General features: G+C 44.5%; 1 protein-coding gene across 1 annotated transcript in view; it reads right to left on the reverse strand.

Annotated features, from left to right (window-relative positions):
* The window catches only part of MARCHF4 (membrane associated ring-CH-type finger 4), a 143,203-nt gene that overhangs the window by 33,707 nt on the left and 92,845 nt on the right, over positions 1–16,651 (reverse strand). The window contains exon 3 of the mRNA XM_033946523.1: positions 11,838–12,030. Within this exon, the coding sequence (XP_033802414.1) occupies positions 11,838–12,030 (193 nt within the window). The remainder of the gene's footprint in view (positions 1–11,837; positions 12,031–16,651) is intronic.

A 16,651-nucleotide genomic window follows, 5' to 3' on the forward strand; every position in this document is an offset into this window, starting at 1 on the left:
GGTGCTCAGACAAGTAGATTGGGGAAGATCCTGTTAGAGTTTTAAAACAGAGGCAGACGAACTTAAAGATGATCCTTGCCTCTACTGGAAGCCAATGGAGTTTGGTGTAGTAGGGGCTAACATGGTCGTATTTTTTGAGATCATAGATGAGGCGGACGGCCGCATTTTGGACTGTTCTAAGACGTTTGATGGTATTTTTATAGGATCTCAGGTAAATAATGTTGCAGTAGTCTAATATGCTTAATACCAGAGATTGAACGAGTAGACGGAAGGCTTGGTGGTCGAAGTAGCGTTTGATGGTGCGCAGTTTCCAGAGGGTACAGAAACATTTTTTCACCTGGGCACTGGTATGGTCATCGAAGGTTAGGGTGCGGTCCAGGATGACTCCAAGGATTTTTATGGTGGGTAAGATAGGGTATTCTAGCCCATTCAATCTGAGGGAAGTGTTTGTTAATTTGTGGTTGGGACTCGCTAGGAAGATTTTGGTTTTTTCAGAGTTCAATTTTAATTTGAGTTTTGAGGTCCACAGTTCTAACTTGGTGAGGATAGATGCGAAGAGTTTTTCCGTTTCTAGAGTGAGTGAGGTAATGGGAACAATGATGGTGATGTCATCTGCATATATGAACAATTTTAGGTTAGAGTTTGCTAGGCTTCGTGCCAGAGGGGTCAAGTAAATATTGAATAGGGAGGGGGATAGGGGAGAGCCTTGTGGGACTCCACAAGGGTTACACCAGTGGTGGGAGAAGGCTCCATTACTGTGGACCTGGTAGGTACGGTTGGTTAGGAAGCCTGTGAACCAATCTATTACCTGTCCGGAGATGCCGATGGAGTCAAGGCAGTTGAGCATAATGTCGTGGTCGACCAGGTCGAAGGCACTACTCAGATCGAATTGAAGTATCAGGGCGCTTTTACCCAGTGAGAACAGGTGGAGGAGGTAATTTGTCAGGGCAGCTAGGACGGTTTCGGTGCTATGATTTGGGCGGAAGCCGGACTGGGAGTCATGAAGAATATTGAACTTGTCGAGGTAATTCGTAAGGTTGTTGTTGACAAGACCTTCCATGAGTTTTTGGAAGAGTGGTATGTTGGCGATGGGTCTGTAATTGGTGATGGAAGAGATTGGCTCCTTGGGTTGTTTAGGGATAGGGGAAATGAGGATGTGGCCACGTTCGGACGGGAAGTGTCCAGTGGACAGGCATAGAGATACCCAATTGAAGAGTTCTGCTTTGAATGATGGGGGGGCGCATTTCATGATGGTGGGAGGACAAGTGTCTAATAGGCAGTTGGAATTGGCGTATTTAGAATAAAGTTCGAGGAATAGATTCCAGTCAGGATTTACAAAGGAGGTCCAGGACATGTCGGCTATTGAACCTTCTGTATCTGCTGCGCGTAGGTTGAGTGGGGGATCGGGGCTGTGAGCTGAAAGAGACAGTTTTAGGGTGTGGATTTTGTTCGCGAAGTGGTCGGCTAGAGTGATTGCGGAGGGAGGGAGGTCGGAGGTGGGGCGTTTGTGAGAGTCTATGTCGAATAGGGAGTTAACTAGTCTAAAAAGTGCTTTGCTGTTTAGAGAAGGGGAGTTTATTAGTTGGGAGTAGTGTTTACTGCGCTATGAAAAATCTATCATAACTGCCATCTTCAAAATGCAATTTTTTTTAAAAAAAGGTAAACATCTCTAGGTAGATATGATCTGGTTCACTGCCTTCTGGTTCCCTTTCTCTGGCTTCTGGTTCCCTGACGCAGCGGGTATGGATATGGCACTGCGAAACGCAGGCCGCATCGGAATAAGGCAAAAAAAACCCAAAACAACAGCTTTAGTGACAGAAGTCCACCAAAAGAAACCATTCATTTAAAGGATGAAAGTTCTCTAAAAGATAAGCACTATTTCATGTACTCACACAGAACTGAGTGTACGTTATAAACTTTACATTTGCCGATTCAGGTTGAAATAATTTGTAAGGCGATTGCCACAATGGACCACTTGCACAGTCAGCTTGTGGGTTAAGGAGAAGACTGGATTATTAGTCCTTTTAAAACAGTGGAGAATTTTTAAGGAATTAATTAAAGTTCAAAATAATCAAAAGAAAATTTGAGTGGTAGAGAGGGGGTATAGCCTGTGACGTGAGCAGGAGCCAGTGAACTTTGTTCATGAAAGAACCCGAATTGGGTATATAAGCTTCATATTCTGAGGCTTTCCATATCTTTTAGGTTATTAGTACAATCTTCCATCCTGTCTGTTCTGGATTATTGCAACATAATATATTTGGGATCTCATAAAAAAAACTCCTTAAAAGATTAAAACTTATTCAGGATACAGCGGTCCGTTTGATTTTTGGCCTGAAAAAACACAACCATGTTACTCTATTTTACCATAAGAACATAAGCATTTCCGCTGCTGGGTCAGACCAGTGGTCCATCCTGCCCAGCAGTCCCCTAGGTCAAGACCAGTGCTCCAAATGAGTCCAGTCTCACCAGTTTAACATGAACTTGTCCAACTTTGTCTTGAAACCCTGGTGGGTGTTTTCCCCTATAACAGCCTCCGGAAGAGCGTTCCAGTTTTCCGCCACTCTCTGGGTGAAGAAGAACTTCCTTACGTTCATACGGAATCTATCCCCTTTCAACTTTAGAGAGTGCCCTCTCATTCTCTCTACTTTGGAGAGGGTGAACAACCTGTCTTTATCTACTTTGTCTTGAATCCCTGGAGGGTGTTTTCCCCTATTACAGCCTCCGGAAGAGCATTCCAGTTTTCTACCACTCTTTGGGTGAAGAAGAACTTCCTTACGTTTGTACGGAATCTATCCCCTTTCAACTTTAGAAAAATGCTTTCTCGTTCTCCCTACCTTAGAGAGGGTGAACAACCTGTCTTTATCTACTTTGTCTTGAATCCCTGGAGGGTTTTTCCCCCTATAACAGCCTCCGGAAGAGCGTTCCAGTTTTCTACCACTCTTTGGGTGAAGAAGAACTTCCTTACGTTTGTACGGAATCTATCCCCTTTCAACTTTAGAGAGTGCCCTCTCGTTCTCTCTACCTTGGAGAGGGTGAACAACCTGTCTTTATCTACTTTGTCTTGAATCCCTGGAGGGTGTTTTGCCCTATAACAGCCTCCAGAAGAGCGTTCCAGTTTCCTACCACTCTCTGGGTGAAGAAGAACTTCATGTTTGTACGGAATCTATCCCCTTTCAACTTTAGAGAGTGCCCTCTCGTTCTCCCTACCTTGGAGAGGGTGAACAACCTCTCTTTATCTACTAAGTCTATTCCCTTCAGTATTTTGAATGTTTCGATCATGTCCCCTCTCAGTCTCCTCTTTCCAAGGGAGAAGAGGCCCAATTTCTCTAACCTCTCACTGTACGACAACTCCTCCATCTCCTTAACCAACCGCTTAACAGTTACATTGGTTGCCTTTTGAGGCAAGAATATTGTTTAAGTTCGGTTGCATTTGTTTTAAGGCCTTATTTGGGCTGGCTCCCACTTACCTATCTTCATGTTTTAAATGCTACAAACCAAACAGGATCACTCAAGGAAATTATCTGCTTGTTTATCCAACTATAAAATCTTGTCGCTATAAGAGATTTCTTGACAAACTATTTGCATTTCAGGCAGGCAAAATGAATTCATGGTTATGCACCATTATTTCTCAGGCTTATGTGTCTTTTAGGAAGCTGTTGAAAACTGATCTGTTTGGTAAATTTGCACATTGATATTTTAATATGTATATTTGAATTTGAATTTAATGTATTTTCATGTCAATTGTATTTTTTTTACTGATTGTACAGTTCTTCTTCATGTGAACCGCCTAGAACTATGTGGTGTGGTGTTATATAACAATAAATATAATAAATATTTACACCTTACATTTTTATTTCTTTCACCAGGGGGGTTTATTTTTTGATGTAGTCCATTTTCTCTGTATCCATTTTCTACATGGTGATATATAACACCACCTCACGGGGAACAAGCTGAGCCAGCCTTTGTTTTCCCCACAGCTTGTATGTAGTCGAGACTCTCCATGCGGGCCCTGAGACACCAGTGGGGGGGGGGGGGGGGGGGGAGTGCAAGAGGGGTAGGGGGCCAGAGAGAAGGATAGGTGCTGGCATCCACTGATTGCCCACAGGACGTGCCTCTCGCCACGAGCCGGAGCCTCTCCTCCTCCCCAGTTAACCGCGGCACACCTGAAATCTCAGGAGGCTCACTAGGTGCACAGTTTGAGATATTCTGGTCTAGAAGATCTGGAGCAGACAAGATACAGTGTGTCGCTGAGCATGGCATAATCGTAAGAATTCACAACCCGCCGGCAAACTTATTCAACCCGGCTACAAAACATTCTCTTCACTCACACACTGGGGAATTTAAATAGACTTCTTTCATTTACGGTACTTCACTCGTTTTCCCAGACCTCAGGGACACCACTTAAGACTCAAAAAGACCCTCTCATTGTCTCAAAGTTTTACAGGTCAGATCGTCATTGGTCCTTTCTTCACTGCTTTCTACTTAAAATATTTTTCTTATCATTATGCCACAGCTTACATTTTTATCTTAGATCTAACGCAGCTTAGTAAAAGGAGCCCTTTTATCAAAAAGAGACAATAAAAAAATATTAGATCAGAAGTTTTAGCGAGAAGAAAATTTTCAGTTATGTTCTGAATTATTCGCACAAAAATTTTGAAAAAAAAGAAAAGTTTTCAGCTGTTTTCTAATTATTCATAAGAAGATGTACATATTCAATGCCGATACAAGTTTGATAAATGGTATATCAACAATAAAAAACTTGAAGATTTCTTTATCTAATAAGGCCAGCATTCTTAGCTGATTAAGCTACCATAACTTGTGCCAAAAAAATGCATTACCTTGGGACCTACTGTTTCTAATAAAGATTTTTTGGGTTGTTAAAATATCCATCTAATCTAATCTACGGTAATCTAATCTAAATCTTAAGTTTATATACCGCATCATCTCCATGAGCTCGACACGGTTTACAAGAACTTAAAATAGTGGGTAGAGAAGAAGAAAAAGGATTACATGAACTTATGTGTAGAAGGGGGGAGAGAAAGGGGGGAAGGATAGAGTTACAATTTGCTGAAAAGCCAGGTTTTCAGTTGTTTGCGGAATAACTGAAGGGAGCTCAGGTTCCGCAACGGGGTGGTGAGGTCATTCCAAAGACCTGTGATTTTGAAGAGAAGGGATTTTCCCAGTTTGCCTGCATAGTGGATGCCGCGTAGGGAGGGGAAGGCTAGTTTATGCCTTTGGGCAGTTCTGGAGGAGTCGGGACTGGAGGAATATCCACCTTGCCTTTTTTTCTTGTCTTTACCTTATACATCTCCACATTAAATATTTTCTGCCAGTTGCCTGTTCATTTTCCTCAAGTGTCTGACTGTGTTTGCATAATCGGTATATCCTGCTGTGTGTTTACAATATGGAAGTTTGATGTCAAGAGCAGAAATCACAATATTGCTGTTTATTGCTCCTTCTAGAGCAGTGATTCCCAAACGTGCCCTGAGGGAGGCTGGGTTTTCAAGGCAACTGAAATAGATATCAGACAGATCTATACGCAGTGCCTTTGGTTTCACCGCTCGTAGGTATCCTGAAATCCCGACTAAAGTCGGCGATCGTGTAACGATTGTCGCTAAACCGGTTTTGACTGGTCTAGCGACGATCGGATTTGCCGACCCAGTGCACAAAGCAGCTCACCATGTGGTTTTCTGCACGATCGCTCATTCTCCGATCCGGCCATGCAAATAAGGTCGTTAATATTAAACTGCCATGTAAACTAGCCGAGCGATTGATGCTCTAACATCGCTTCGCGATACACAAAAAAAAAGTGATCGCTTTTAGCGATCCAAAAAAAGTGACTGAAATTCATATAATACTTATAACATTGATACCATAAATACAGTTTTTACAATAGCAGGGACGTATAGGTGTGTTATATGCGCGTTTTGAGCACGTGTGTTGAAAGCGCGTTTTATGCGTGCCCGTTGACAGCATAAAATATAAAAGAGAAGGCAGAGAAAGACAGGGTCCATGGGAAAAAGCTAAAATTTTAATTTCTCATGATTAAAATCTGGGGCAGAACTTTATACTTGTCGCATGATTAAAATTTTTATACTTTTCTCATGATTTAAAATCCGGGCCGGAGCTTTATACTTTATACCGTACCACCCTCATCTATGCCCCGCATTTGCGTAGTCTGTTGCTACCTCTCCGCCTCCTCCGTACGTCTTCGATGATCACGTGTGTATGACGTCATGGCGTTGAATTGGCTGCTACTTACTTTACGGCAAGAGGAAGCGCAAAGCATCAAGGCAATACCAGCGTTTGTTAACCGCATCTTCTTTGCGCTCCACGGGACACGCTACAATAATCCATGTCTTGTGCATGCGTACATTGTCGCTGTATCAACTGGACAGATTTTCATATGTATTTGCCTTGTTTCTATTCTTACAAAGATTATATTTCTTCCCCTTTTTTCCCTAATGTACCAGTTTGTTATTTCCCCTTTTTATTTGTAAGTGTTTTAGTCATGTTTTGATTTGTATAATTATTGGGATTGTTATTTGCTTAGTATTTCCAGATAAGCGATTTTATCAAATTTTATTAAACTTGAATTAAACTTGATTATTACTACTCATTTATTATTTCTAAAGCACTGAAAGGCGTACGCAACGCCGTACATTTTAATGTACAATAGATGGTCCCTGCTCAGAAGACCTTACAATCTAATTTAAGCAGGACTATTCTGTACATGTGTGAGAGTCGCTCTCACAGCGATAGATTGGACGGAGTCAAACGGAGATTAAGGCGCACCTCCACGCATATCATTTGCATTCAAACTTGTTTGAGCATCAATCTCTGTTTCAGAACCGGCCAAAAAATTGGCCCATAACGATCCACATGGTCTTTACATCTAGGCCTGGCTAGGATGAGGGAGCAGGACAGACTTAGAACTACCATTCCATACCATTGATAAAAATATTAAATAATAGCAGTCTCAGCTTAGCCCCCTTTGGAAGCCCCAAATATCACATTATTCCAATTAGACTACAGAGGCGATTTTAGAAGAATTAGCCTCAAGAATTGCCCCAGACAGATTGTGAGCCCACCGGGACAGACAGGGAAAAATGCTTGAGTACCTGAATAAATTCATGTAAACCGTTCTGAGCTCCCCTGGGAGAACAGTATAGAAAACTGAATGAATAAATAGTGTGCAAAGTGTCTGTCTCTGGTAACCAGAGCTGATACTGTGATGTCACAATGCCTCATTCCACCAATAAGAGCCAACCTCATCAGTGATGTCACAATGGCTGGATTGTCCTATATTTGGCTCACTTTTACTACATTTTGATTTCTAGAGTGGTGCAGTGGTTAAAGCTACAGCCTTAGCACCATGAGGTTGTGGGTTCAAACCCCCTGTACTACTCCTTGTGACCCTGGGCAAGTCACTTAATCCCCCCATTGTCCCTGGTACATTAGATAGATTGTGAACCCACCAGGACAGACAGGGAAAAATGTTTCAGTACCTGAATAAATTCATGTAAACCATTCTGAGCTCCCCTGGGAGAACAGTAGAGAAAATTGATTAAAATAAATGGTGCAATTGGCGGGTCGTTTGTCTACTGTGCCCACACCCCTATTGGGATTTCTGACTGGTAGCAGGCCTCTGGCCAACTTGGCCATCTACCCAATTTTGGCCACTAAGGCCACAAAGACCCACAGAAGAGATTGTCACTGGCCAAGGGATGACTGGCCCCATTTTCAAGAGGGTTCTCTGAAGCAGCATTTGTGCGAAACGCGTCAGGACCCCGAAGATGCAGCTAAGTGCTATTCAAATTTATTACGCAGTATTTTTTTTCATAAAGTATTATTCTAGCACAAAAAATATATTTTTGCGTGATAAGTGCAAGCGTAATGATTGCGCAGAGAGATACCTTGTGGCGGGCGAAACCCACACTACGGTCTCAAGTGTAAAGATCTCTGAGCACACAAGAAGCCCTGGTTGGTTGTGAACATACAAAATAAGCAGTTACAGTGGTACCTTGGATTACGAGCATAATCCGTTCCAGAAGTAAGGGAAACTTGCTTTGATATGTTCCCACCCCCCACCTTCCCCCCCCCCCCCCCGAGGCCAGCAGCGCTGCTTCCCCCCCACGAGAACCGGCATTGCTCCCCCCGAAGGCCCCCCCTGCGATCCGGCACCCCCAGCCGCCATCGGGCAACCCCCCGCCGCAACCTGAGATCCCCCAACCCACCCGAACCCTCTTCTTACTTCCAGTGTAGCCTCCGCATCGGCACCGGCACCGGCACCAGCATGTCCTGTGCGTTGGTGCCGGTGCCTGAAAATCTGCTTCCTGTGCTGGGGGAAGGTGCCGGTTCGCGGGGGGGGGGGGGGGGCGCTCGTACAGCGAGGCAAGCTCGGTTTACGAGGCACCAAGTTTGCGAATGTTTTGCTCGTCTTGCAAAACACTCGCAAACCGTTGCACTCGTAAACCAAGGTACCACTGTATAAGTGTTTACCAGCTGGTGTTCATTAATTTATCCAGTAGAAAATGTTCTGCCATTTTCAAGAGACGTGGATAACGCAATGAAATCCATTGCCGCCTTTTGGTTATTTCCAATCAAAAGTGCCATTGAAACCCAACAAAGATTTTGCTCCATTTTGTCATTCCCACTGGAAAATGGCACAACAAAATTAACGGAACCTTTTACTATGGCGCGCTGGCCGATTTAGCGCGTGCTACAGATTAGTACACGCTAAATGCTAACGCGCCCATTATATTCTATGGAAGCGTAAGCATTTAGCGCGCACTAATTCGGCTAAGGTGCTGTAGTAAAAGACCCCCTATATTATTAGGAAACGAAATGAGAAATCCAGCTTTTTCTTCCATGCATATCACAGCTAAGTCCCTGCGGTACTTGGAGATACCTCCCAGGAAAGGGACTTGGGAGTTCTGATCGACAAGTCGATGAAGCTGTCCGCGCAATGTGTGGCGGCGGCGGAAAGGGCGAACAGAATGCTAGGAATGATAACGAAGGGGATCACGAACAGATCAGAGAAGGTTATCATGCCGCTGTACCGGGCCATGGTGCGCCCTCACCTGGAGTACTGCGTCCAGCACTGGTCACGGTACATGAAGAAGAGCATGGTACTACTCGAAAGGGTCCAGAGAAGAGCGACTAAGAAGGTTAAGGGCTGGAGGAGTTGCCATACAATGAAAGATTAGAAAAACTGGGCCTCTTCTCCCTCGAACAGAGGAGATTGAGAGGGGACATGATCGAAACATTCAAGATACTGAAGGGGATAGACTTAGTAGATAAGGACAGGTTGTTCACCCTCTCCAAGGTAGGGAGAACGAGAGGGCACTCTCTAAAAGTTGAAAGGGGATAGATTCTGTACGAATGTAAGGAAGTTCTTCTTCACTCAGAGAGTGGTGGAAAACTGGAATGCTCTTCCGGAGGCTGTTATAGGGGAAAACACTCTCCAGGGATTCAAGACAAAGTAGATAAAGACAGGTTGTTCACCCTTTCCAAAGTAGAGAGAACGAGAGGGCACCCTCTAAAGTTAAAACAAGCTAAGTACAAACAAGCTTTCTTTAAACATTCAAAAAACAAATACTCTTCTTTTCTCTGGAAAAGAGGGAGATCAATTAATATCTCCAATCATAATCGAAAATACTCCACTTCCATTAATTTCAACTACAAAAATTTTAGGCGTTTTAATCGACAATAAGCTAACATTCCGTCCTCAAATAAGTGCAATAGTAAAAAGTTGTTATTATAAACTAAGAATGATTAGATCACTGGTCCCTCTTTTAGATACTAATTCCCTTAACATTCTGATTCATTCACTAGTAATTTCAAAAATGGATTATTGTAACTCTTTACTAAATGGTATCTTTCATAAAGATTTAAAACGCTTGCAACTTATTCAAAATACGGCCATTAAAATAATCTCGGGAGCAAAAAAATACGATCATGTTACCCCTCTGCTTCAAAAGGCCCACTGGTTGCCAGTCTCTCACAGGGTAACTTATAAAATCGCACTTCTGGCATTTAAAACAACACAGACCAACACACCAGCTTTCATAGATAGACTTCTGATTCCTTACGACCCCCCAAGAACCTTAAGATCCATCTCTCAATACAACCTTAACGTTCCCTCTTTAAAAATCATTGGCACGCGTCGCACCTCTACGTTTTCTGTTACAGCCCCTACAATTTGGAACGCTCTCCCTTTGTATATAAAAATGGAAAAAAACTTAAAAAATTTTTAAAGCAACTTAAAGTGCTTTCTTTTTAATGATGCTTTTAATTGAACTTCTTTTTCTTAACTATTAATTTTACTGCTCCCCAGTTCCTAAGTGTTCTTCCCTTATATGTTTCTCACTTTTCTATTTCAAGTGTATTTCTTCCCCCTTTTCCTTATGTTTAATGGCCTAAGGGTCAACATTTACCCAGTTTGTACGGTCTGTTGTCTTGTATTTTTACTATAAGAAAGTATGTTTAATTGTCATTTTAGATAAATGTAAATACTTTTCGTCATTTTTGTTAAATGTAAATATTTTTTATTCTGTACAACGCTTTGTAGTAACGAAAAGGCGTTTAATCAAAAATTGAATAAACTATAAACTATAAAAACTATTAAAAGGGGATAGATTCCGTACAAACGTAAGGAAGTTCTTCTTCACCCAGAGAGTGGTAGAACACTGGAATGCTCATCCGGAGGCTATTATAGGGGAAAACACCCTCCAGGGATTCAAGACGACGTTAGACAAGTTCCTGCTGAACCGGAACGTACACAGGTAAGGCTAGTTTCAGTTAGGGTGCTGGTGTTTGACCAGAGGGCCGCCATGTGAGCGGACTGCTGGGCACGATGGACCACCGATCTGACCCAGCAGCGGCAGTTCTTATGTTCAGTCTGCTTTTTCTGTTGCTTTCTTAAAAGGATAATTTTAAAACTAACCGCATTGGGGGAAACATTTTTTTTACCTACTAGCTTTGCATCAGTTTACAAATGCAAACTATGCACATGCTTTTGCTACGAAACCTACGACGGCTCCAAAGCGTGCAGTTGGAATTTTTGCTGGGAAAGCATATGTGAAGTGGCAGCATATGTGAAAATCCCACCCGAGTCCCTTTCCTCCGCTGATCTAGACACATTCCCAGAAACACTTCCTCCTCTCAGCTAAAAGTTCTCAGATCATCCCACTAAGGGGCCCTGTTACTATGGTGCGCTAGCGGTTTGAGAGCACGCGCTAAACGCTAACGCCTCCATAGAGCTTGCGCTAGTATTTTTCGTTTAGCGCGTGGTTAGCGTACACTGAAAACGCTAGCGCACCTTAGTAAAAGGAGCCCTAAGTGCAGACTCTGACCCACACTGGGAGTGGGAAATTTTCAGACAGCTGATTAAGGTGGGCAAAATGCTTGGTATTCGATAATCAAAATATATAACTCCACTAGTGCGCAATACTGTTCCGTATTGATTCCCAATACTTCAGTACATTATATCAGAAGTTGAATTCAAATTCAGATTTATTAACTTTAATCTGATCCAAGGAGAAAAAAGCCTCAGAATTAAAATACCTCTTGCACAGTTGATCAGTGTCACATGATTCAGCAAAACTGCCGATTTTGGCTCATACAGACAGTCGCTGGCAAAAAAGCCCCTTTTGTTTCTCTCTGCAATTATTTTTTATTTACGTGACACTGACCAACTGCGCAAGAGGCTCCTGAAAACTTGACTGGCAAGGGGGTAATCCAGGACCGAGTTGAGAAACTCCAGCTGCAGGGGTAAGTAGCCTCTTTCTTGGAGAGAGAAAATCTGATGTGCCTGCAACGTAAAATTCACCCACCTATACAGACAATATCCATGAAGCCGTACATCCCGTAGCAGATCTGGAAGAGCAAATCCTGACGCTGCCACTTGGCAGAAGGGCTGAAGGTCGACCAGATGAGCCACGAAATACTGGCGATGAGGAAGAGGGAACCCAAGATGGCCGCCGCAATTTGCACTTTCTCTATGACTGTGAGAGAGATGGTCTGCCACTGCGGAGGGGGGTGGGGGGGGGGGGAGTGCATGCAGGAATAAGGAAGGAGAAAGAAAAAAAACAAATAAAAATTCATCGGTTGACTACACACACTGACAGCGCGCTCTCAATATACATGCGACATTACTAAAATAAACGACAGTATATATATATATACTTCAACGTAACTGTCTCGTAATTATTTGCAGATTCCTCAGAAGTGTCTCAAGCCAGCCAATCACTATTTTCAACGTCTCGGCAACAGTTTTATGGTATCCTGTGAGAGGACTTTGTGCTTTATGTGCATCAGGAAGGGACCCATTCGACATGTTTCGCCACCCAGCTTTTTCCAGAATAGTACACCATCTAGAAAAAGCTGGGTGGCGAAACATGTCAAATGGGTCCCTTCCCGACATTGAAGTATATATATACTGCCATTTATTTTAGTAATATCACATCATTTTGGCGAACTGTATCTAATATAGTAAAGCCCTAAGCGCGCATGCGCACTCCCACCTGCGTGCTCCCATTTTCTGTGCGCTGTAGGGCACTGCAGGTAGGAGTGTGCATGCATGAGAATCCCCCGAGGGGAATGTCGGCTGCGGCGGCTGCAGGCCGCGGCGGCAGATGGCCGAAGCCTGGCTGGAGGAGGACGAGGAGGAGCTGCGAGAGCTCCGCAGAGGCAGGAGGTGAGGAGACAGAGACAGATGGATGAGAAGGACAGAGGGGCTACTAGGGAGACCAGGAGTGATGGTAGGGGATAGGGAGAGATAGACTTCAGGGAGTGTGGAGGGGGCAGGAGAGAGAGATGGTGTTGGGGAAGGACAGAGGGGGACAGGAAAGGGAAAGATGGCAAAAGGGGTGAAACAGGGTCAGAGAGAGATGGTAGAGGATGTGAAAGGGGAAAAGGGAGAGATGGAAATGGTAGGACCACTGCTGCTTTGGGGCACTGAGGGAGGAAAGGTTGGTACGTCAGGACTGCTGCTGCCGCCTCGGGTCAGGAGGGCCCAAAGGGTACAAAGGAAATGGTGAAAGGTGAGGTGGTGGGACTGGGATCAGTGGGAGGCAGGGTCCGGGCATGATAGCGATGAGGCATGGGTGGGGTCAGAGTCAGGGTCAGGGTATAGGTGGGGCTATTCTAGCACCCGTTACTGTAATATTTGGCTATATTGAACAGCAGCTCAATATACATGTAGCATTGGGTACAACATCTGTATCTTGCTTCAGTGCTCTATATAATACGTTTCCTTCTGCTCTTTGTCCTTCCAGTTCAGCCAGCCAAGGCTGCCTTCATTGGCAATCTATATATATAAAATCGGAGGTATGTATGTATGTGCCGCGATCACGCAAAAACGGCTTGACCAATTTGAACGAAACTTGGTATGTCGATCCCTCACTACCTGGGGTGATATGTTCTGGGGGTCTCGCGGCCCATAACTCTATGTTGCTTGCTCAAGGGTGGGTTCACCCAAGAATTTATATGTTCTTGCTCCTGGAGGTGAAACTAAAATTGTTGTTTATAATCAAGTTTTGCGTTAGTTGTATTGTATTCATTTTGTCAAATATTTCACATTATAATTTGAATATATGTGTGTGTGTGTATGTATGTATGTTCCAGCATAACTCTTCAATGCATGGACAGATTTCAACCAAACTTGACATACACATTACTTACTATCTGAGGACAAACACTGTGGGGGTGGGAAGGGGGGGATATGTAAAAATGATTGAAAATGACAGATTTTAGTATCTACCCCATAGTGTTTTCAGGCTCACACATGAATACTCAGCATAACTCTGAAACGCATGGAGAGATTTCAACCAAACTTGGTACACATATGACTTACTATCTGGGGAAAAATATTGTGCAGGTGGGACGGGGTAAAATACTGTGGGGGTGGGAAGGGGGTGATATGTTAAAATTATCAAAAGCGACAGATATTAATGTCCAACCCATAGTTTTCGGGCTCGCAGAGATGAATACCCACACTCCCGATGCCGTTTAAGTCTAAGTTCAGCCCCATAGAGAGGGACATTCCTTTGGGACATGTGGAGGGTAGGGGGTTGGGACATGGAGGTGGGGCATATGGGACATGTGGGGGGGGGTAACGTGGGGGGTGGGACAGTGGGACATAGGGGGGTGGGACATGTAGGGGGTTGGACATTTTGGGATAAATAAATATCCGGGCAACGTCGGGTTATCAGCTAGTTGCCTATAAATTTTTTTCTCCTATTTCACATTCTTTCCACATTTACAGTGGTCCAGACATTGCTGCAAAGAGGAGAGCAAGCACCAGGGCATCTTCTGAAACCCTACAATCATGAGCCTTAAATACAGCTATTCAATGTGTGGTGACCAAAGGATTACCAGGACAAAAAGAGGACGGATTGAGTAGGGTTACCAGACATCTGGGAAAACCCGGACATGTCTCCTTTTTGGAGGACTGTCCAGGTGACCGGATGGAATTTTTAAAACACAGCTGTTTGTTCGGGTTTTCCAAGAGCGCCTCAATGCATGTGACACAATGACATCACATGCATTGAGGTTATGATGTCACAGGCATGCTTGGAGGCCACGCAAACCCGATATCATCATCGCTAGGACTCGAACACGAGTCGATGGCATCTAACAACAGAAGTAGCATATTCCCATTTGCTAAAATAAATTATTACTGTGCAGCTATGTGAGGACAACAAGATGTCCCAGAATAAACTATGACAATGTGGGAGTTAGTACGAAGAATATAAAATCAGGCAGTTACGTACATAGATGTAAATTCAAACAAACAGAGAAGGCATGACTCAGTGTGGACCCAGAAATATATACTGGAGTACATTTACAACAGTAGGTTAACGTGTTTGAGAGTGCAAGTGGGTGGCTACCTATGGCCTATTTTGTTAAGATACACAGGACTTATGAAATACTAAAAGGAGCTGGATTTAGCCTGTATCATTCTCAATAGCTCAAGGTGAGTTCTGGCGCAATAAGTATTTTCCTAACTAACCCCCCCCCCCTTTACTAAGCCTGACAGCGTGGGTTGCTGTGGTAAATGCTCCGACACCCCACAGGAGCTGAATGGGCATCAAAGCACTCGGATGCTTAGTAAAAGGGGAGTTAAGTTTGTACCTGAGGGAATAGGCGTCAGAACGGGGGAGGCCGCAGGGACCATGGCCTCCCCCAAAACTGGCAGTCAACAGTTGGTGCCTGCCCTCCTACCTGTTTCCCGATGTTGTACTTTTTGTCTTCGGGGCAGCCGCCACACAGCGTCAACGAACCCTTCCTTCTACTTCCAGGAGCAGGCCAGTTTGTTGACGCTGCACGGCGGCTACCCCAAACATTTAAAGTAGAACGCCGGGATGAGGTAGGGGGCGGAGTCGGGAGCTGGTGACGGGCCATGATGCAGGATTCCGCTGGGGCTAGGGCGGAGCTCCTGGGACCCCCCCCCCCAACCAAACAGTGTTCCACTGCCTCTGCCTGAGCGAACAGAAGGTTAAGTGACTTGTCCAAGGGAGAATTTGAACCTGGCTTTACTGAGTCTGAACCTGTGGCTCTAACCATTAGGCTACTCCTAGCGTAAAGTGGCAGACGCTGGCCAGTAGCATAGCGAGGGTGAGAAGTGCTCGGGGTGAGTGCACCCCTCCCATGCTCTCTTCTCCACCTCCCACCTCCTCAAGCTTCTTCCCTGCCCCTGCCATGCGCATGCCGCTTCTCTTCCCCCCCATACCTCCATAACGTTCCTGGTGCGAGCAGCGACCCCCCCCCCCAAGTTGCTGTCGCACCAGCGTCGGCTCTTCCTCCGATATCACTTCCTAGACGCGGGTCCAGGAAGTGGCGTCAGAGGAAAAAAAACGACTCTGGTGCGACAGTACGTGGGGGGTTGCTGCTCACGCCAGGAACATTACAGAGGTACGGGGAAGAGAAGCGGCGTGCATGTGCGGTAGTGGGGGGAGGGGATGGCCAGGAAAGGAGGATGGGTGCTCGTGACTGGTTAGATCACAGCCGAGGACATTCACAGCCATGGACAAAGTATGTGTGAATAGGGGTATTTTATAACACGCATACAAGTACATGGCAATTTCCACATGCCACTGAAATTCCACCCCAGAACATGCGTTGTTGATCTTTGCAAAACGCAAATCTGACCATGTCTCCCCACTCCTGTCCAATCTTCACTGGCTCCCAGTGATTTCCAGAATCCATTTCAAATGCTCCTGCCTGGCTTTTAAGATCATTCACGGCATCCTTCCTCCCCTAATCCCACTATCCTTTAACTCCTCGAGTCCTGACTCCACCAGACCCGCCCAAAGATATAAACTATCCTTCCCCTCTCTACGCGGTATTCTCTATGCAGGTAAACTGGGAAAATCTCTTCTCTTCAAAATCACAGGTCTCTGGAACGACCTTACTATCCCGTGGCGGAACCTGGGCTCTCTCCAACTATTCCGCAAGCAACTGAAAACTTGGTTCTTCTCTAACATGTCATTCTATTTTCCCCCCTTACTCTTCCATTCTATATATAAGCTCATGTAAACCTTTTCCTTTCTCTTCTTATATTTTAAGTTCTTGTAAATCGTGCCAAGCTCCACTTCCGTGGAGAGGATGCGGTATATAAACTTACGGTTTAGTTTAGTTTAGTTGT

The sequence above is a fragment of the Geotrypetes seraphini genome, chromosome 5 (assembly GCF_902459505.1).
Source record: "Geotrypetes seraphini chromosome 5, aGeoSer1.1, whole genome shotgun sequence".
NCBI lineage: Eukaryota > Metazoa > Chordata > Amphibia > Gymnophiona > Dermophiidae > Geotrypetes > Geotrypetes seraphini.